Raw genomic sequence first — 23,748 nt, forward strand, 5'->3', positions numbered from 1 at the left:
AATCAGCTCTGGGGGGACAGAAATTTGCATTTGCTAGCTTTGCTGCTCTTTCCTTTTTTTGCCTTTTGTCTTTATCTGCTTTACTACTGAACATGAGCAACAAAAACAGCTCAGAAGCATTTAAACTCATTTTTGCCATTTCCCCCACAAAAAAAGTAATAATTAAGACCAGCTAACAAAGCTTTCAAAGATGCTGTTTCCTTCATTTAGCTAAAGGGATTAATGAAAACTTTTAAACTGAAAACTACTGAATTATTTAGGTTTTAAGATGTTTTATTTTTATTTGTGTTGACTAGGAGGCTATATATTTTAATATAGCTTTTCTATGGAGGGTAATTTAGATACAACTCTACCTAAAAAAACCCATAAACTACGTTTTTATCAATAAAGAGGGTTTGTTAGCATCTTATCCCTATTGAGCCAAAGAAATGTTCTGATTAGCATAACAGTCTTCAGATGCTATATGCATGCAAAATCTTCTTACCATCTATCTTAAATGTCCTATTACATGTATATGTAATTTTTTGTTACAACTAAGAAACTTAAAATCAAAAAGTAAAAAAACCCACCCCACCCAACCTTTAATTTCATCTCTGATCTTTAAAACATGGAAAGGGAAAATGGCATTGCCTCTGGAGTAAAGTCGGAGGGAGAAATCTGTTATTTAGAAAACCTGATACAAGGATTGATTTCTTATCTCCCTTTGCAAGCTCAGTAGAGGCTTTAGCTGCTTTAATCTGAACAACAGATTGTCTAGTTTGGAGAATGCTGTTTGAAAGCTTAAATCTCAGTTTAAAGTCAACATATAAAAAGGGTCCTTTAGCTGAACTGTCTTGGAGAATACCATCCAAATGCATGAGATAACCAGACAGGCAATAAAATCTTGGGCCTACTTTTATCTCTTTCTCTGTGTGACTTCTTCACACAAACACAAAGATATATATCTATTGTCACAATAGACATGCTGTGAATTCTGAAACTGTTTCTTAAAATGGTTACCAAAATTATACTGTTCTTGAAATTATAACTGAAAGTCATGACAGAATTTGTATCACAGTTAGGTTCATCTTCTGCTTACATTTATGAGCTTATTCTCCTAAAGAAAAGAAATAAACATTTACTCTTGTGACAGTAAAAAACATGCCATCTTTGTACCACCATTCTCTGTTCCTCAATGCCTGGCAATTCAAAATTACAAAGAACGGTTCTTTAGGACATACAAAGCCAAAGAAACTCATTGCTATGAGTTGTGAAAGCCACAATCTTGACAGTTAGAGCAGGGCTAAGATAGTTTTTGGCTAAGAATTTCCCAAAACATTGCAAATAGAAGGAAGATGACCTTGGAAAGAATGTAAACACTTGGATTTTGAGCCCTGTTTACACATCTGGATAATGAAATCCTTGACTGACAACAAACTATTTACTTAACCGCCTTCTACAAGGTTTCTCACACCTTGCTCTGAAATATCTAAGTTTGTTTAAAGTCACAGTTATGTTATTAAGTAGATGGATCACCAATCTAGTCAAGTATGACCAATAAAACCAATGCTCCTCTTGGTTTCAGTAATGATGTCTGTGAACTGGAGATCAGCTTGCACTCTCAAAGCTTGCTTTTGAAGGCTCTTGTATCAAATTAAGGAGGTTGTCTGAGCTTCTCTCACAGGGAATTTATTTTTCTATTTTCTGATGGTTTCAAAACCTAGGATTTAATATGCATGAGGCAAAGACTTCTGAACTGTTGACAAACCAGAGGATATATAGCAAAAATTATTCTGAGGCATTTCTCACTGTTGAAATATGGTATGGTGATTGATCATTTTATCAATAGGTCATTTAGATATCCAATATCTCTATGAGAAATTTGGCATTGCATCCTTTTTTGTGAGTACAGAGAAGCATGGCATGCTAGGTCTTGAGAACAGACATAAAAGTTGCTGGGAGCTTTCCTTCCCTTTTCCAAACTCATACCAGCGCTAGGGATAATCATACTCTGTGTGTGTGTGTGTGTGCGTGCACATGCACTCATGTTCTTGTGTATGTGCATGGATGTGTCTAAACCCTATTTTAAATGCAAATACACTAAAACTAGACACACCTGCATTAAACAGTCAAAGCAAGGACAGGAATTATAGCTATGGCTAGCAGTGTTGTGTATCTAGTTGTTACAGTAGTTAGTTAGAGATGATGTGTAGCAGATGGATGTAACAATTTATCCTGTGATAACTGCACTTTCTATGTCTTTGTCAGAAAACCCCAGTAAAAACAAACAAACAACAACAACAGAGAGTGGAGAAGAAAAATGAGAGTGCTTGGGAAGTGAAATAACCATATATGTGTGTATTTTGACACTTCATTTTTATATGACCCAAGGCTGACAGATCCAGAGAATAAGTATCACTTTTCTTATAAAAGCTGGTCTGCAGAAAATGATATCCTACCCCAAGGAAAACACATACTTAGCCAAAAAGCAGTGTACTGTATGACTTGGCCCCTCTGTACAATAAAGTTTGTTGCTACACAAAGCTCCAGGTGGTTTTAATTTCAAACTGAATTTCTAATCTTCTCTTCCAGACTCTCAGAGCAACAGAGAAGGACCTTATGGTTTTATCGTTACTACTGCAATAATCAAAATTGCTCCCTTCCTCTGGTACTGGGCAGTGCACCCAGTTGGGATCGAACAACTGTATCAGAAATGTATGCTGTGTTGAGGAGATGGACATTTTCTAACCCCCTGGAGGCACTTGGGCTTCTGACTTTCAGGTAAGAGAAAATTAACCAGGTAGGAAAATAACAATAAACAGAATGATCACGTACTGATTAATTCAGCACTTCAGTTTGCTCAGTGCAGTATCATGCTTTGGTTCACTGACTGTGCTTTCGGTTCTGTCCCTGTGTCAAAGTGAAGATATAGTTGCAACTCTTGCGATGACCTTGAGTTGAACATGCCAGCCCTGCCTTCTTGGCTGAGAAGGTTTTCTCTTTCTCAGGATAATGAAAAGAGTATTTCATTCTCTATAGCAGATTGAGTCAGTTTCTGGTAACAGGTGATCACTCAAATACTTAGCACTTACATAGCACTCCGTATCTTCGAACTACTGTACAGACATGGAGTGACTAATGGGAGATAAGGAGGACTGAAATATGCTTCTAGATTATGATACCATGTAAATATGTACAGTCCCACCTATAATACATCTTTCTGAAGCAGGCAGGATGAAACTTTGAAGTCAGTTCCCCACAATTTAAATAAATTGTTGTGATGCCTTCTGTTTCACCCCCACTTCTTACACTGGGAGCTGATTGTTTGTTGGAAGGCTTTCTCGATACTGGAGATAGTCTTACCTATGATGTAGTAGCAGATGTCAGGGGACACATTCTGTGTCAGCAGTTACATTTCCTCTAAAAGCTTGGGAGGTATTTTGCATTAAGTGACCTACCTGTGAAAACATTAAATGTGCGGATGAAATGGTTGAGCAAATTGGTTTATCAAGCCCTTGCTTGTCTGGGTAAGCACAAGCTGCACTAGCTTTGCAATCTCAGTTACATGTTGTACCTTTAGAAAAAAAACAACTCACCTGAAGCTTTAATTGAGAAAAGACTGTATACACTCACCTCTACATTATTACAAAACAGTTATTTAAGAGTAGATAGTTTTATATTATTATGTCCCTGTGGATGCGATTTCTTAAGAATACCTTTCTCTCAGGTTTATATCTGAACTATTAGCAGTTTCACATGTTTGCATTCATGTTTTTTTTCTGTTCAGTAGGAATTATGGAAGCGAAGATCCTGAAAGATCAGGTTCTGGAGCATATTATCGTTATCTTATTTACCATTATTAGATGATTAGAATCCATTTCCAATTTATAAAAGAACCATGAAGAAAGGAGTGTATGAGCAGTGTATTGTCTTCCACACCCCAAAGCAGCAAGAGGTTTTGAGATAGTTTGTCAGAGCATGCCAGGCTTTCGGATCAGGCCTTGTCAAATTTTGTTTCTGTGTATGGGTGGCATTTCTGCAAATGAAGAGGTTGATTGTTCTTTGAAGATGCAGCTCTGCATCAGGGTGTGGTGCAGAATATCAGTCCTGTCAAGTGCTTCACAGAATATTTAATATGACTCAGCCTGTCCCAGAGTTTCTCAGTGTGTAATGGATACAGTGTACACACTGTTCATTCTGGCTACCGCAAAGGTTGCTGGCATGAAAAGACAGGAAGATGTCATCACTTTGTCTCTCCTGGTGCTACTGTTGGGAGCGGCTGGCACCTACAGTTGTGCCAAAGAACAAGTCCTTCTGATCTGGATCTTAGCTTGTTTGTCCCTTTAGTTTCTTTCTCACAAAAGATAATATCAGTCTGGTTTTTTGCTTCATGCTAACACTACAGAAGTTCTGGATCACAGTACAAATCCTCTTAAAAAAAAAAATTTCTGTGGTTCACATATCCACAATATTTTGTAGGTGCATGACAACTAGGAAGCTAACCTTCCAGAAACAGAGGGATTACATTTCCTTAAAGATGTTTAGTTTCAGAGATGTCCAAGTCGCATGATTTAACTGCTGAGAGACATGTATATGTAAATTGTGAGAGTGCGTTGAAGGAGAGGAGTACTTTCCATATAAATGGATTTCTGAGGTTTCTTCTCTTGGTTCTCTTTTTCTCAGATTTCAATCATTTTGTAAAGTAAAGTAGCATTGGATAGGGTCCAACTTTCCTTCACCATTACATTCACTGACTTTGGATTGTAGGCTCCGTAACTGAGCTGTTTTTGAAGGTTCACTCAACTCTATCCTGTATTATGTTTGGCGCTGACAATTCATCAACTCAGTTCCTCACTTCTATCATCCACAAAACAGCTCTCTGATTTCTTGTGATTACTGAGACACAGCTGAAAGATCCAAGTTCATATAAAACATGAGCAGAATATAAAAGAAATTCTCTTTATATATTCAAGTCTATTTTAAGGACTTGTGTTACCATCACTATCAAATCATAGGTAAGTAAAATAAATAAGAACTGATCTTTGTCTACATGTATTATTAACATAATGCAGGAGCAGCTGTACTAAATCAGCCCAAAAGTCAGCCTAGTGCATCCTGTCTGCAGTGGTGACCAACGACAGATACCTAGGGAAGACAATGGGAATGGGCCAAACATAATGACACTGTGCTACTCTCCCAACTTCCAGTAATCTGCAGCTCAGAGACTTCCTGAGACAAAACTTTTTAGTTTAAGAGCTCTCTTGCATTTTTCTTCTATGATTTTTTCCAAATAAACATTGATTTCGCATAAACATTCAGCTTTTAGAACATCCTGTAGCAAGGGAGATCCACAGTTCAGGTCTATGTTGTATCATCTATGTACCACAATTTACCACACTGTTAGCAGTACCATAAAAGAGACCAGAAGTTTCCAATCACTCTGAATTTTGGATGCTGCCTTTGCTGCAACTTCAGTCTGCAGTGTCTTAAAGAGAACCTGAATTTCTCCTGCAGGCATGTGCTTACTCTTTATACAGTTTAGAGAGGGTACTCAAAATCACGAGTCATTTTTGCAAGCCTTGGGCTGGGGACTCTAAATTATCCTTCTTCTCAGAGTGAAAAAGCAGCATCTGTTCTGATGATGAAGCTGAAGTTCACATTTGCAAGGATAAAGAACTGAAAATCATTGGAGGTGCTTCCTCATTGCCTGGATTAGAAGGCAGCATCACAGAGCTTAGGGAGAGGTGTCATGGCCCATCAGATCAAGTCCCATTATCACGCATCTGAGTTAGAACGCAGTTTGCCACTTTCTGAAACTTCTAAATTGTTTTGTTCACTACACAGTTAAATGTGCAATTGAATAGATGTTTCTTGTTCTTTGAGCATGTCTCTCTTGCTTATGCTCTTCCACTTTTGCAGGCACATCTCAAGGCAGCCAAATGATAACATACTCATTTATGCAGCGGAAAGGAAGAACTTTCATAAATTGGAAACACAACCATGGTACATTTCACAGATAAATTCAGTAGCAACCTTGCATCCAGTACTTGCAGCAAGTGCATTGATTCTTAAAGCCCCAGAAGCCAATGCTTAAAAAAAACAATGTAAAAAACAATGAATGTTTCTTTAATCAATAAAGACGGAATGGAAAGGATGGCAGGGGGAAGTGTAGAATAAGATTTTACACTCTTAGTTTTACCTCTAATTTCAGGGTAGGATGATTATAAGCCATTGCCTGAAAAATAAAATTTTCCCTCAGGCAGAAGGTGTAGAGCTGGTCCCTCCTACTCAGCACTGCTTATTGGTGCCCTGTGCATTTTACCATTGACTTCACTTATTGAGTTTGGTAAAATGCCAAGCTTTAGTGGAGTTAGAGCTTTCTATAACTGTATCTACATGGCATGGCACACTAGCCAGGGAAATGACACCAATACACTTGTTTATTCAGAGAATTTTCTTGATGACAGAAAGAGACCAAAGACAGTGTTAGAAATGCCATCATTTATGATGTGTTGCTAACATGCCAATGTTTTGTGTATGTATAGAGCAACCGTACTTACAATTTTTTGTCAGGTTATCTTGCTGTTCAAATTCTTGAAAATGAAAGCTCAAATATATTCATTAACCGTAATAGCAGAGTGATTTCTCCAACCTTGTTTTTCTGGCACATCTAGAGTACACTTGTGACCCTGTGAGGTATCATGGCTAGGAATCAGGAAATTGAGTTAGAATCAGGAAACAGCCACCAAAGAAGAAGGTATGTAATTTTCCAGCATTGTGCATGGCTGTAACCATTCTGAAGAGAGAACTTTTTGTTGTAGACAGTGAAGGTGAAGACATAACCTCTCTGGTAGGCTTCACAATTTTTCCTAGAAACTTCCTGCTAAATTCTAACTCTGTCAGGGCTAGTGCACTGAAAAGGACATTCCTTTAAAACCATGTGCCAAATCAGAAGATTTTGAGATGAGACATTAAGGTGTCAGAGGGATTTTGTGCTACCTTGTGCAAATCCCTGTATGGAGCAGGCAGAGTAGGGTAAGACTTGACTTGTCCTATGTCTCCTTGACCAGAGAAGATGCCCTCCGCTTGACCCAAGAAGATGATTCTAGCATCCCTCAGCCTTTGACTCTCACAGTATTATTGTTGATTTTCACATTATGTAGTAGAACAGCTATTGAGTTTCAGACATTAGGTTATATACCAATATATGTAAAATTCACTTTCTAACCAATAATTATAATAAAATGTGATAGCTTGAAGCCAGGTTTTGTTCTTACACCTTTGAAAGCCAAACTGATTTAAAATTGTTGAATCAGATTGTCATTGTTTTAATAAAAGCAGATTTTGTACTGTGCCCTGAGAGTCCACAATGGAATGCCCAACAGAGTATTTATCAAACAGATACAGCTAGAGCATATCTTGCCTGTTTGCATCTTACTTGGTTTAAAAGGCTGTAGCTGTATATCAATGTGGAGAGCAAACAGAAGCTTATGCAAAGAAATAAGATAAGAACAAAGCAACAGTCTACAATTAATTTGATACTTTGATGTATAGAACACACTACTGATTAAGCTTAAAAACTGCTTTGTACTAATGTACAAGAAATTTAGTGATAACTTATGTGGGGATGTATGCGTTGTTAGGAATAGACAACTCTTCATTTTAAGCATCAGAATGTAATTAATTCCTCCCCCCCCCCCCAGCCCTTAACGATTTTTAACTTTCTTGGTAATAAATATGAATGTACTACAATAGAGAGCTATAGTAGGACAATGAAAAATGGGCAGCTATGTAGGATATGGTATGCTTTCTATACATACATGTGCAATCTAATCATGAGGCTAAATTTGTAAATAATCAAGTTTTCCATGTTTTATTCATTTGTTTTAATGTAACAGAGAACAAAATTTGTCTCTGGGGTGGGAAGAACCTTCTAGATCATAGAGGTTTCAAATGGAAAACTGCTTTTTGTTAATTTCGTCCTACTCTTGTTCTCTCCTAGGATATGGTTCACCATCTGGTCTCCATGACATCTCAAACTTATTACTAGTTGTTTTAGTCAGAATTTATTATAGAAAATCTATGTAAGCATTGCCTAAAGTATATTTTCTCTGAGTAAATTCTACAGATCCATCTGCCAATCGATCAGCCAAAGCAATAAATAGCTAGTGTATCTGACCATGAGCTTTCCAATGTGTGGGGATGGAGAGGGTTCACATCTTATCGCCATGAGGAGCTAATATATTACTCTTTTTCAGCTGAAAATTTTGAAAATCCAGTGTCCTTTTTACTGATGGTATTTGTTATCTTTCTGTGCTTTCTTTCAGTCCTTGCCATTTTCTAATCTTCATACACTGACACAGTGTTTTCTTTAGAAGCCGTCAAAGGAATTAAAAAGATTACCAACAGAAAGCAAATAAGACCTGCTAATGTTATCTGTGTGCTAAAACTAAAGGAATCCCTTAATCATTATTTTCTAAGTTACTTCTCTCTTCCTGTCTAATTACTTTCAAAATACTTAAACTGCCACCTGAAACTTATCTGTCTATTCTTTTAAACAGTTCTTCCATGCTTTCTCTCTTGGCCCAGTTGCACCCATCAGTGGCATGATATCCTTTACTACTTAGAGGTTTATTTTGTTTTCAATTGGTATCTTCATTCCAGTAGGTTTGTTAGCTCAGCCTTCCTTGATTCTACCAGACTTAGCATGCATGTTATGGGACTGGAGTCTCTTTTTTTGAAAATGCAACAGAACGTAAAGTGTGAAGGGTATTGCAGAAATATGTGGCATGTTATAAGCCTCTAACTCAAAATATGGCTCATGAAAGGCCATGCTGTTCTTTACAGAGATCCTCACATGCTAGAAAATGTAGTGAACTGTACAGTTCTATTTACCTGACAAATATCTTCTAGCATAAGGTTATTTGAGGCAGTGCAATGAAATTAGGATAATAAAACTGATAAAAAAGAAATGCACATCTATTTCTCATTTACAATCTAGTCACCACTGGCAGATGCTAAAATCTCAAGAGAATTTCACAAAACCACAGGATGCCTCAGCAGCGCTTAGTTTTCTGTTTGAATCTGATTTAGCTGAAAGGTACAGCTAGACAAATAGCTCCCTACTGGCTATCTATATGAAAAGAATCAAAGATTGTGAGTTGTTCTAACTTCTAAAGCAAATTCTAATCTATGCTTATCCAGCTCAAAATTCAACTTTTACCATCTTAAAGTCTCAAGGGAGACGTAACAATCTACAGCTACTTAGGCAGAAGTTATAAAATGGGTGGCTGTCAGTCATTGGCATCATGCAGAAAGGGAAGAACAAAACACCAAAAGGGGTGCTGAGGTTAAATATCAAAGGAAATCAGTTTCATAACTTAAGGAGAATCCAGGTTGCAAGATGAGCTGTGAAGGGGAAATTTGAAGTCCTGCATAGTGTGACCTAGTACTAAGGATTAGGCTTAACAACTATAAATTACATATTCTTTATCTTTCAGTAGTGTCTCTGAGTGTGTAAATCTGGAACATATTTATAAGAAGTCACAATCTCTGTTGTGGCGTGCTCATTACATGAAGAGAGAACAAATAAAATCAGCCAAAAGGAGAAAGCTACAATATATTACAATGTAGTCAGGCCAATAAATGAGAAACACCGTAGTGCTATTCACTAATTATTTATTGACCAATGGGTTCTTTGTTGAGGAAAAAAACCCCAAAACCAAAACACAACTAGAAGTAATTTGAAACCTGGATGAAAATTGCCATTTTGAAACTATGCAAAGAAAGAGTCATACAAGCATTGTTAAAGGTTTTTGTTTTAAGTTGCTTTTTTTCTAGCTAAATTCTCAGAGATTTTGGTGACGAGCATAAAACAGCTAGGGAAGAGGAGTGCCTGAATCTCCTGCCTCTCTGAAGACATTGTCAGAGGCCCCATGTCAGGAACCCGATAATCTATGGTTCAAATCCTTTGCAAAATTGATCTGATATAGACAAGCTCTGATACAGATGAGCTCCTGTTTCTTAGGAGAGTACCCTTAAATACTGGAATACTGTATTTGTTGTGATACAGTGGTCTCGCTTCTCTGCTTCCAGAGTTTTCAGTATGTGTAAATGATTACACATTCATTGTAGCAAGCTCTGGAAATCAGCTGTCCTCTAATATCCAAACTATGAAGCTGTTTTTCTTAGACCTAAAGTGATTTCTCTTGCATTGAGTCACAGATCCAAAAAATCAATTAATTGTGCCCTCTAATCAAGGCTAATTTATGGATTACTAAAATCATATTTAATGCAACACTCAAAGTTTGTAAGATTATTCACTGGAAAAAAACCCTCTAGCTGTAATTAATTACCAGACTACAAGATAGCATAGTTTCCAGGTATGTGAAGGGTAGGATTTTTTACTCAGATCTGCTTCTAGACCTTACCCTGTTACTGGCTTTTAGCAAATAAACTGGTGTATGTAAGCATGAACAGCATAAACACCATGTAGTACTAGTTGAGTTGCTAAGTATTTGGTGTAGTTCTAGTGTTTCTGAGGATGTTAAATATTTGCTTAAATACAAATGTAAGGGGTAAAACAAATAGAATTAAATATTTTTCTATTGTACCTGTGGCCTTGACGAAAACTGAAATTCAAGAGAGCAACTGATATTACACCTGGGGCTTAACAAATTGTCGGGTAGTTAAAAGAATGCGTTAACTGCCCATTCTTTCAAAAAGATTCAACTCAGCCTCAGCTGACCTCAAGATTTACAAGCTGAAGAAAACAGTTTAGTAACCAGAACCAACAAATTACCCAAATCTCATTCAAGAAGAGTGAGAAGAGCCATGTTTCCTGAAGCAACTAACCTGTAGATTTTTCACCACAGTGCCTATGCATTTGAGCTCCTCATTATTCTAATCACATCTCCTAAAGATACTTTTCCTGACTTAGATATAGCCCTAGTTTTGACTCGCAGCAAATTAATTCTAAACAAATCAAATGTTAGCTGTTGAATTTTCTGGAAAGGTTGGGATTAAAATAACTTTATCGTTCTTTGTTTTGCTGGAAAAAAAATAGGAATTTCTCTCATCAGCATTGCATATATTCAAATGTTGGCTGCTAGTAAGGACAAGCAGTAACTAAGTAACAACATTTTTCTGCTTGACTTGGTGCCTGTATAGAGCATATTTCACTGTTCAGTAACCTGTTGAACTAGGCAAGAAGGGAAAGGGAAAGACTAATTTCCATATTATCTGCACAAACATGGCCCATAGGCCTTTGGAGCAATTGCATAATTAGAAGATAGGATGATATGAAAGGAATTATTTTTTCTTTAATATTCAGTCTTCCTTCAAATATGTTTTGTTCTAAATAGCCATGTGAATATTAAAGTAACAACTTCAAATTCCTAATAGGTTGTCTAGAATAAATACATAAAAAAATAATCCTTGCAAAATAGGCTAATTTGAGGCTATCATGATAATTTATTTATAATGTATTCCCTCTCTCCCCATCAAGGCCCTCTCAGCATTACACAAACAATTATAAACTGTATTAAAAACATCATCAAATATGTACCATAACAGACAAACAAAATAATAAAATCAGACCTGAGCCGCATTGTTGAAAGGGGGTTTGAAAGTGCTACAGGTGGCAGCCGATTGCAGCACAGAAAGCCAGGCCTTTCAAATAAGTCTGTTAGCCATTTTTTTTCAGAATATCCACATTTTTATTTGACGGCCTGTAGTTAATTCAATGATCAAAGTGTACACAGTTTTTACTTCAGGTTGTTTTACTGAACTTAAAAGCTCAAGTTTAGAGCCTCAGGTGCCATTATACTTCTGAGCACTTACCTTTACAGTTTCTTCTCTTTCTCTCTTGATAACAATGAGCAGTCATTGCTGCAAATGTGGTACTGCCTCCCATGTTTCACTTCTGATTTATTTTTCTAGTGGGTATATTTTCGGCAAAAGGTGCTGGATGGGGAGCTGCGAAGAGAGCAGTCTGGTTTTGTGTTGAGCTCATAAAGCAGTAATACTGGTGGCCCCGTGACACCTTCTGCCATACATGATAGTTCCTTTTTCAAAGGACTTTCTCCGGGGTGAATTGACAGAATAATCTGTGTCCTTTAGTCATCATTTTTATGTATGCCTAGACTGCTGAATCGGAGATTTTCAAAAGAGCCTAATAGCTGTATCAGTTCACAGGGGAGGGACTCACTGGGGCAGGTACTTGCCCTCAGAGAACTGGATCAAAGCCCAGCAGCTCTTTTGAACAATATCTAATTGACTGTGGTGCCATTTGAAGACATTTTTGCCCCTTTGGCAGAGATGACCACTCTTGCGGCTCTGGTGTCTGAAAGGTCTGTATGAACATTTTCAGTTTGTTTCAGGAGAAAAGGTTCTTGGGATGGCGATGGACAAGCTTCAAGTGCTGACAGGTAGTTACGTGTGACACCACATAGCAGACGTGCACAGAAGAGCATGTCTCTTCCTTTCCTTGTGGAAGCAGGACAGTACCAGAACAGCTAACTGTGAAGGACTGTAGGCAACTTCTGTGTACGTGAAATTCTCCATGTATCGCAATTAATGTTACAAATGCAACACATGAAAAGGCGGAAATTACTTTTGTATTTTATTTTTTCAAAATAAGTCCTTAAAAGATTATTTTCCAGCTTTCAAATATTAAAAGAAACACTGTATACTTTTTGTCTTTTTCTCTGAAGAGATAAAATGTTCTTTTAAGAGTCAGTTTTGATCAGTCAGATCAAAATTTCATTCTTTTTCTTTTTTTAAAGAAAAATGTTTTGACTAGCTATATTATCCAGCCTTCGTTCCCTGTTTTATCAGTGCTGCTACACTGTGTTTTCCTCATTTATCTTTTTTACGGTTAAAGCTCCATCACAAAATGTATATTAGGCTACAGCCACTCTGATTTCAACCTGAATTTGTTGAGAATACAGTTTATGCTGAATACTTGAACATTTTGCCATCAGAAATGGCTGTTTCACTGACTTGGAGCCTTTCTGGGGGCAGCTGTTGATTTTTTTACTAAATTTTCCTTTAGAGAAACTAAAAAGAAAATGTGTTTTCCATTTCAAAATTACTTCTGTTTAAAATATTTTTTAATTGTATTGTGATACAAGAGCTGACATTGGAATAAATTATCTGAAATGAACCCTTTTTGTGTGGGAAATTTCAAGCTTTTGTGTTGTTGCTCAGAACAAAAGAAGTCCTGAAGTGACTTAAAAGTTCCTGTAGCATAGAAATTTCCTATTTCAGGTAAGTAAGAGCAGCAAAAGATCCATAATTTGCTTCATATTTCAGGAAATTACAGTACATGATAGCTCAAATTAAAAAAGATATTTGAAGATCGCGTTTCTTTTTTTCCCTGTATGACACTGTACCAGTCAATTAAGTTATCTGCTATGTGTTTCTTGACTCTTGTTACAGTAAAGCAAATGAATTGATTTTTTTTCCTATTTCATTTTGAGAGAAAACCTGGTTTTCTAACCCTTTATATCAGTGAGAGCTCATGAGAGTTGCAGTGGTTCAGTAGCTCTTAATGATATCTATTTGTTTTTCTCCAGTTTTCCAGATCAAGATATTCGCAAGACAGCAGTCCAACAAATAGAAAATATGTCAAATGATGAATTGTTAGAATACCTCCCACAGCTGGTTCAGGTAAGGAAGAAATTGATAGCCATGGAAGTCTTCTGTCCAGATCAATAACCTCATTAAATACTTTTGATTCTTTCAGTTTGATACATTGTAAGAGGAATAAATAAGAAAGGCCGGTCAGCTGATGCAATGATTGAATTAACAACAGGGTTGAGGTATAGACTGTTTTCCACTCAAGAGAACAGAATTGTTTCGACATGCTGATTGAACTTGTAGTATACAGAAAGGAAAGCATTTTCAAGTAACAATGAAAAATAAAAAATGCATCTGAACAACAGAAATTGTGCTATGACCACCAAACCAGGGGCTGGTGGTGGCAGGGCTTTGTTGCAGTCAAGGAAGCAAATGGCAGTGTAACAAATCACAGTTTTCTTAATACCACATATATGGGGAAAATCATTGTCAGCACAGAATAACCAGGGCAATTTGGTTGTAGAATTGTCTCTTTATAGATGTACATTGTATTTCACTGGAAATTAATGTTTTACAAGTTACAGACCCAGAGCTTCCAAAGCAATCACTTTGTGGTTGAGTAGGTCCTGTGCTGCAGTTAAGGAGGAACCTTTGAAAGCTTTATCCCCTTACTTTGTAATACTGTGCACATGGATTGCTTACTATTCCATGTTTCAGAGTTCCTCAGGGTTTTTTCTGTCATTTTAAACATATATTTCTATAAATGCATGCACATATATACATATATCTAGATAGATATATATGTATGAATATATTTGTGTAATCCACTACTGCGAAGCAGTGGAACCTGCACAGCTTTACAGCATTCACACAGCAGGACACTTATGTGACCTTCCACCTTCCAGAGCTTCTGTTTCACAAGTAAGTTTATTTTGCAAACCAGGTAATCAGATAAAAATTTAAATATAGCATTGATAGTTTTAAGCAGGGGAAGAAAAGCTGCTTATTTACATATATGTTAACACAGCTAGAATCAGGATGATAGCTGCCTGTCTTACAGATGGTGGCAGACACATGTGTCCTGAAGTTTCTTTGCTCATTGCGTTGCTAGGGCATTCTTCATATGTTGGATTGCTTCGTTAAAACTAAGCACTGGGTCCTTTCTGATTAATTTTGTTACAAAAGAAAGTTGATAAAGCCAGCATACAAATGATTCTTATTATTAATTTATCTGTTAAGGTGCTCAAGTTTGAGTGGAGTCTTGAAAGCCCTCTAGTGAAACTCCTGCTGAATCGTTCTCTTCAGAGCATCCAGGTAGCCCACCAACTTTACTGGTAAGGTCATTTGCCATTACTATCACAGCCGTTTTCTGTTACAGTGAACTTTATCCATGATTCTATTGGTGACCAACTTGCTTTTCGTTTAAAATCAAAAATCAGAAAACCTAGGTTTTGGCTCCTTCTTTATTCCCCTTACAGTACTGGGTATGAGTAAATTGTATAAAAGACCTAATTATCTGCCTTCATCCTGCACCTCGCAGGAGGGATTGGGGGAAGTTTGGTTCACTGAAGTAAGATACCATTTGTATTTTTCTGCATTTTCTGGTTTGAGCCAAATAGTCTTCCTTAAAATTTGCAAGCTCCAAGCAGCATTGGCTTACTTATAAGGGATCCTGCTTTTCCGATTTCTCTGACCTCTCCTGAAGTTGTCAGACTTCTCACATGTGTCAAAGTGTATCTTTTACCCCTTAGCATATCAGTCTGACTTGTGATGGTAGAGTTTCCAATCGTTCCTTCTTGTGATTATGGAGATGTACCAGTCCTGACAGTAACTGCCGTTCACCATCTACCTTTACCGTATAAAGACCTCTGTAATTGTATTATTGCATGTGGTGGTTATTCTGTTTGCTGTGCTGTTACTTCAAGGTGCTCTGAATAGGAATGTGGCTTTCTGCTGTCTGAACAACTGCCCTGTGATCTGAAAATCAAACTGTTGTGGGTTGGGTTGGTTTTTTTTTTCATGTTTAGTGATGATGGGTGAACTGAACTTTCATTTACAGCTTCACTGGTTCAGACCCCTTAAAGCAAAGGCTTTCCTCCCTGCAAAGGAAAGACAACTTGAAATGTAATCATTTGGTTGATGAAGTGTGAGGTCAGAAAGAGCATAGATCATGCTTTCATACCTGCATGATCTCTGGAAGTGTTAGTGAGGATAAAACTGAATTATGAATGTGTTTGTTTCACTGAAATGAGTAGGATAACAATAACATGCCTAATGAGCATATCTGTCAAATGAAGAGGAACCACATTTAGCAAGCCGTTTTTCTGACAGTGCCTGAAATATGCCTGAGACTATTTCTACAATCTAATGTTAAACTTAGTCATACTGGATATAAAATGTCCAGTCTGGAGTTCTTAAATGTGCCCAGAGAGGTGGTAGTTTTCCTGTACAATTAGAAATGATTGCTGGAGTTCAATGGACAGTGGGAACGTCATTGGTTTGCCCGTGTTTTCTTTAACTCCTCTCTTCTTCTGAGAAGAAAAATGACTAAGTATCTGCAGTCATCTTCATCTTTACTTTGCAGCGTAGACCTGTGTAGATCCCCATTTTTTTTCCCCAATTTTTGTGCAAGCTGTCTAATATTATAATCTTGGGTAATATAGAGGAGATATTCCCATCCTGAATAATAGATATCCTTATCTGGCACAGTACAATTTGATGTGGCAAAATACATTTATTTAGTATATAGCTTAAGATATGGCACAACTATACATACCCACATCAAATAGAATATTCCTCAATGTTCACTGTATTCTCTGCCTTTCAGCTGGTAGTAGCCCTGTTCATGCTGGGTACCGCTTTTATTTAGGCTTTTTGTTCAAATGTTTCAATCTAAACTGAGAACTTTAATATGGCACACATCTCTTAAAATTTTGCTTCTTGTATTTGTCACACTATACAGTCTTTTTCCTTTGGTTACTCTGCTGCACCATGTTCTTCAGTAGTAAACTGTTTTCTACCTAACATTTCAATTTATGTAATTATTCATATTCTTGTTCCAGTATTTTAAAAGGCAGTTTCCCAAGTCATAAATTCTATTTAGAAAATTTAACAGTAATTTCATAGTTTTTATTAATAAAGCCTTAACTAATTAATAAAGGCTTTCCTTTACTTCATAAATTGAATTTCAGTCCTTATAAAAGTAATGGAAAACAGAGTTTTTCTTCCACTTATCTCTAAAGAGATTTTAGAAATAAGCTCAATGATTTAATAATGTGGGGAACACATGTGTGCATGTACACTCACATAACTTCTTTTAAGAAATGCAATTAGGTAACATTCTCAAGTGTTGCATTCTGTTTCATTACCAAATTAGCAATCAAGAAGCCAGGACTGGTAAAAACAAACTTCACTAACAAGATTATGTTTATTTTTAATTGTAATGAATAACATTACCATTCCACTATTAAATAAAACAACATTGTGCACAGTGTACCCACCCAAAATAAAACTTGGAAAAGAAGACTCTAATGTAATTCAGAAAACTGGTGATGTGATTTCAGAACCACAGGGGAAAAGTCAACTGATTTTAACTTCCATGTTTTACAACACTATTGTAAATCTAGAAACTAGTTACCAGAAATGGTGGTGACTGTCAACACTAACTTATTTTAATGACAAATATAATTTATAATATCTCAGTTATTTAAAATTGACTCAATTTCCCTGCACACCAGAGATAAGCAGCTACCCAACAGTGATGTACCAGCTCATCACCTTTTTAATATTAATGTTGGATAGTAAATTAACTCCTTTCCATCAAGCAGTGATAAGTTTGTCTGAAGATTTTATTTAAAAATTCTGGGACAGTAATTGGCAAAGGTGGACAGAACAGCTAGAATATTCATTCCTGGGACACATCTTTAGCTGTTGTAAATCAGGATAGCTTCAGTCTGTTCTTTGCTTGTATCCACTGTAGATTTGTCCCATTAATTCTGCTATTTAGAGTGAAAAGGTAATTGACCTTACACCTTTTGTGTGTTTGGGGGGTTTTTAATCATGTGTGACTTTTCTGTTCTCCAAATTCTTGAGGAATTTGGGCCTTCTGCACCCATCAGAGTTTCAACTCCTCATTGGTACTTTTGAATGCACTCCCCTTCTCAAGGAGACTAAAAATTGCCCACACATACAGTGCCAGCACAGGACCCATGTACCACTTAAATCCCCTTTTAGTCTTATTTCAAGATTTTCTAATGTCCATGAGGCATGGGGAACATTTACCCTGCTCCTCTGTCTTCTGGAAATTCACTCTGATTCTAGTCTTTTCCCATCAGAGTTCCTGGGAGGGGAGAAGGCTGGAGCAAGTTTTCCCATTCCCTGGAGCTATGGTGAGAAGAGAAGTTATTAAACTGGTTCTAGCAAAGCAGAAAAGTTGCTTGAGGGGAAAGAAACCTGCTGAGCCCCCTTGGGACCTTCTGCTTGCTGAAAGTCTCTGTTTATCTTCTTGCTACTGCGTTTCACACACAAGGGGTTTTTGTCAGCTTTTGTGCTAGAGTTTTAATCCACCCCTCTGTCTCTGGCAGCCTGCCAATCGGTTTCCCACTTGCTTGAGTGTTTTTGGCTTTTAGCTACTTTCACATGTGGCAGCTGCAGTATATGACCGAAACAGCTGGCTGGGGCAGCAGGTGGCCAGGACTATGTCTCACAGATGGTTGCCTTCCACAGGAGGATTTAAATAATGGGGAGAAATATAGTGTCCTCTAGGACCTGTGGCATCTGCTTGAAGGTGGTGCTAAGAAACAGGTTGCATTGTCATGGAAGAGTACAAGTGCTGGTAAATTTTGGCGGAGCATGAGAATGTGGTATGCTTAGCTCAAGAAAAGAGTAAGTCAGATGAAATCCTTGCTGAAGGCAAAACGTCCTTGTGTAGCTTGTCTGCTAAGTCACTGAAACTTTATAGAACTTTCTTAGTTTGCAGCATTTCTCAACTACATTTTGACGGACGACCAAAAGGGAGTAGTCTTTTATCTTTTCCAGTCCACATCTTGTTGATGAGTAAGAATGTGAGATTAAAAAGGAGCTCTTAGTGAAATCCAGCACACTGAAAGCAATGTGAATTAGACTATTGATTTCAAGGCTGGAACATAATATTTTACTTCTGTTTCTTTTTCTATATAATGAAGAACTATAAGAAGCAAAAAGAACATAGCCAATGCAAAAAAGTTTAAAAAGAACCCAGTTAAATTCTCTACTATTGGGAGGTTTATCCCTCAATACTATGTTTTCCAAAATTGTCAACACTTAGTTTCATTCTGCACTCCAGTATTGGAACAGTAGATTATTGCTTTATCTTTTCTAAAAGGAAATATATTTTTCTTTGTCAAAACTGGTCTACATTAAACATAATTTACTTGAAGACTTCAAAAGAAGGAATAAATCAAGCAGATGCTCATATGTCCAAATCTCTTAATTATCTGAACATTAAACAGGCAGCCATCCTCCAGCTCTGTCTCTTCCCACATTATGGTGTTTCTCCCACAGTCAGAAGTTATCAAGTCTGCTAATTATTAATGAACTTACTAAATAACTGTGTAGAGCAGGCTGAAAAGCCCAACCCATTAAAATGACATTAATGTAAATACAAAAGAGGTCTATTTTGTTTTGTGTTAATTAGGTCCTTCTTATTGATCAGAATCAAAAGATCACTTAATCATATATGTAACTTTAAACACGTGAATAGCCAGTCCTGATAGATGTTTGATCAGTTGTTTTGCTAGTCTGCCTTAGGATTTGAGTTCAAGTCTGGAGCTGCTCAATCTTACAAACCTTCTGAGGGTAACATGTGTGCTGGTTTTGGCTGGGATAGAGTAAATTTTCTGCATAGTAGCTACTATGAGGCTGTATTTTGGATTTGTGCTGAAAACAATCTTGATAACACAGGGACGTTTTCGTTACTGCTGAGCAGTGCTCACACCGAGCCAAGGCCTTTTCTGCTCCTCACCCCACCAGCGAGGAGGCTGGGGGGGCACAAGGAGTTGGAGGGGACACAGCCGGGACAGCTGACCCCGACTGACCCAAGGGGTATTCCAGACCATAGGACGTCATGCTCAGCATAGAAAGCTGGGGGAAGAAGGAGGAAGGGGGGGACGTTGGGAGTGATGGTGTTTGTCTCCCCAAGTCACCGTTATGGGTGCTGGAGCCCTGCTGTCCTGGAGATGGCTGAACTCCTGCCTGCCCATGGGAAGTGGTGGATAAATTCCCTGTTTTGCTTTGCTTGTGTGCGCGGCTTTTGCTTTACCTGTTAAAGTGTCTTTGTGTCAGCCTACGCATTTTCTCACTTTGATCCTTCTGATTGTCTCCCCCATCCCACTATGAGGGAGGTGAGGGTCTAAGTGGTGCTTAGTTGCTGGCTGGGGTTAAACCATGGGAACGTGTCATTCGACCAAGTGATGATTATAAATCTCATCTGAATTCAGAGTACTTGAAGTGATCATCATTATATTTTGGGCTGTAGAGGACCTCAACCACAGAATGGGTTTACATCTGGCGATTTTAGTTCTGAACTCATAATTCTTACCTATGAAATGCCAATAATTTGGAGACCTTCTTTTTCTCTAGTTACTTATATATATAGTAAATAACACCATTAGAACATTATTTTTGTGAGAAAATGATTCAACTGTCTACTGTGCTAAGTGCTTCATTATTAGCCATGTGGGACTTGGATTACTGCCTTGGAAAACAGACAGACAATTATTTTGTTTCCAACTTTACAGACTTTCACTGTTTTCAGAAAAAAAATGGTGTCACACAAAACAAAGAGATTTTGTTGTGAAGCAGCACAAAGAAGTAACGTAACTCTGTTAGTTTTGACCTTCAGTATTTGCAGACTTAGTGGGCAAATGCTATGTTTAAATCAGCAAAACCCCATCTTACATTTAATTCAACACATTTTAGATTTTAAGAAAAAACTATTTTAGATGCACCTTTTTCCACCTCTAAAAAAAGAGGAGTGAACTGGCTATTACCACAGCTGGGACTGGGAAAGGAGGTACTAGCTACTCTCAATGTCTAGCTACCCTCGGTTTGTCAATGCTGCTCAAGAAAAGAGGACCAGGGAGCAAGACCAAGTGCTAGTTTTTTTGTCTGCCATAATTTATAGCTGCTGCTTTCTTCTCTGACCCTGTTTTGGACTGCTTTCTCCAAGATAGCACTGGAACACAGTTTGGGAATAGTTCACTCCAGGAACGACCCCTAGAAGACAAGATGGGCAAAAGTGCCCCAGCTTTGGCACACTCTGTCCTGCAACACTGCTCTACCCATACTTGCATGCTCCTGTGAACGATCCGAGGCAGGTAACGCTGACCCTCAGTGTCTTTTAATCTCTCGACCATTTGTGGACTCTAACATAACCATCACAGTACTTCTGAAGCTATGGGCTCAAATGCACCCCCAGAGAATTGTACCTTATGACCACAGGGTGCAGCAGGCAGAGCACCAGGGAGACCCAAAGCCCAGTGGTGGGGAGCGAAGGCTCAGTCTGTGTGTGTGCTGGAGAGGGAACTCGCCCTGCTACCTCTGTGCCGTTTGGCTCCAGGTCCGGGAAGTTCTCCATGGGTCTCCTACTTCATCTTCTAGGTGTCCTCTAAAGCACAGACTGACATTGACTGAGACAATCGAAAAGCCTGGTTTGCACGCTAGAAAGAATACTTTCAGGCAAAGCTACAGGCATGTTGGCAGGTGTTCTACCCTTTAGTAGGAATATTTGTAAAGTTGCTGTCTATACTGTTCTGTGTACAAAAGAAAGAAGTCTGAGTCTGTACTTATTTGCAGTTTATGAGACTCTTTCTATTAACTTTACTGGGCTTTTAATCAGGCAGTTATTCTCTGGGACTAAGTGTGACATGTCTTGCTAGAACTAAGTTCACTTATTGAATTTAAATGGCTTTGGATGTAGCATTTATTTACCAAAGAGCGAAGATGTTGCAGATGCTATGATTTCTCTTTATAAATTGAAATATTCTGACTGAAATAATAAACACTTTAAACTTTTAAACTTCTAAATAAAAGGAAAATGAAAATAAATTCCAAAGAATTAAAAATCAAATTGCAAACACTACTGGGAAACGTTAACAAAGTACCTAAATGTGACATTTTAACATTTTACATATTAAGGAGTTAGTTTTCCCACTCTGTTAAAAATTACCACTTTTTTTAAAAAAAATCCTTTTAAAAATTAATAAAGCAAACAAAGCTACACCTTTTGTGTCATATTCACTAAATTACAAATCTGGTGAATCCTTGATAAAGGACATAAATAACATAGTTGTGCGTGTGTCTGGTTTTAGTTATTCTAATGATTCTTAGCAGAACAAATGTGTTCTTGAATATTTAGAAATCTAGGAATGCTATGTGTTTTTCTAAATTGGGTGCAAGCATGAAAAGGAAGAGGTAAGGCACCCTTGTGGTCACATATCAAGATGAGAATGGAGTGAAGCATGATCGTTTACATCATTAATTGCATTTGTGCAGGCAAATATTCAGCTACTGCTAAATAAGTTACTGAACATAGAGATAACTGTGTGTGTGTCCCCCCTTTGGAACAGAGGAAATTCCATGCCAAAAATCATATTTGAGGATTAACATTGTCAAGTGCAACATAAAAGAGTCTGCAAATGCCAAAATTATCAGTGCGTGTTACTGTAATGAAATAACACAGCACTATGTATACATACAAGTGAACCTACTTAGAGTTGAAAAGATAAAAAAGGTGGAAGATTTCTGAAAATAAAAAGAAAAAAAAAGGAAAGAGCAACTGGCCTTAATTCTTTTAGCAGCTTCATGATTTATAAGGTAGCACTAAGGAAAATGTTCTTCAGTACATTGTTTTTCCGAACATTGCTTGTCTGATTTATTTTTGGTTTGTCTCCTTTTACATTTAAAAATGTTGAAGCTGACAAACCTAGTTTTTCAGTTATGCTGGAAAACTCCCTACTAGCTTCGAGTCATATCTATCATAACTCCTCCAATAATGTAACTGAATATGAAAGATGGGTGTTGTCTTTTGGCTATCCTCTGTAGAAAGGATTGAACAGACCGTTTTGGTGGTCTTACTTTGTCTCTGATGCTGGGATGTGATGGACTGTAATGACCGACTTGTGGAGTTGAACAGGACTGAGGAAGCGGAGCCAGTGTTGCTGAGGAAAAGATTCAGAGCAGGGCTCTGTGCAGATGTCACACTAGGCTTTCATCTGTGCCTTTCATCTTTTTCCCATTAAAAATGTTTTATTGTTGCTTCCTTCAAAAATCTTTCCTGACGAATACCTCACATAATCTTTACTTCTCCCAGAGAAACATTTGGGGATGTAAACCAGAGTAGTAATAAATCAGGAAAGCTTTTGACAAAACATTCATCTAGTACTGTCACTTCAAATGCATAATTTTCAGTCATGAATTTGATGGATATGGAGGTGTTGTTTTGTTTTTTATACTGCAAAAGACTGCTGGAAAAAGATGACTGAAAGTAAACCATGAAGCTATGTCTTTACACTGAAATTCGCTTTAGGTATTCATTGAGCTAGGCCAATACATGAAGAGTGACCTACTTTAATAATCTGAAATGTCCAAATCATAAATAATAACAGTAGCTGCAACTTAGAGGGGATGCAAAATTCCCAAATCGGGCTGTAATTATTTTGGAGAGTAAAATCTTCAGTTGGGAAGTGAACAGCATGGAGAAGCTCCTGTGATTCTCAGCTGAGCAGCTGGTGGTGTGTTTCACTGGTGACATGTTGCCTTCTGCAGGCGAGAGCGATCCTGCAGTTGAGAGGGGTCTTCCAGCAGGCTGCTGCTGTGCTACAAAGTCCTGGTGCTACCTGACTCTGATTGCAGAGAGGAAATACTAGGAGAGGACACCTTACTTTACATTTGTCAGATATAATGTCTAAAAAGTTTATTTGCTTTGCATTTCATGCTTGCACTTTCAGTTCTTACCTTTTGTGAATGTTTGGAAACGATTTCATTATGAACTCCTTTGTATAAAGCTTTTTTTCTATAAATGGCAACTATAGTACACAAAATGAATCTGCAGATGTTTTGAAATTGCATCAGATTATGTAAAACATTTTATAAGTCTTGTTCTGTTATAGGTCTTTTTCTCTCTCCAGCTTAGCAAGCTTTTGTGTTTGC

At 37.5% G+C, this 23,748-nt stretch overlaps 1 protein-coding gene across 1 annotated transcript in view; it reads left to right on the forward strand.

Moving 5' to 3' along the window:
• The window catches only part of PIK3C2G (phosphatidylinositol-4-phosphate 3-kinase catalytic subunit type 2 gamma), a 206,949-nt gene that overhangs the window by 80,608 nt on the left and 102,593 nt on the right, over positions 1-23,748 (forward strand). Inside the window, exons 17-19 of the mRNA XM_075051333.1 lie at positions 2,572-2,760; positions 13,557-13,650; positions 14,800-14,894. Of these exons, the coding sequence (XP_074907434.1) occupies positions 2,572-2,760; positions 13,557-13,650; positions 14,800-14,894 (378 nt within the window). The remainder of the gene's footprint in view (positions 1-2,571; positions 2,761-13,556; positions 13,651-14,799; positions 14,895-23,748) is intronic.

This window comes from Buteo buteo, chromosome 19, assembly GCF_964188355.1.
Source record: "Buteo buteo chromosome 19, bButBut1.hap1.1, whole genome shotgun sequence".
NCBI lineage: Eukaryota > Metazoa > Chordata > Aves > Accipitriformes > Accipitridae > Buteo > Buteo buteo.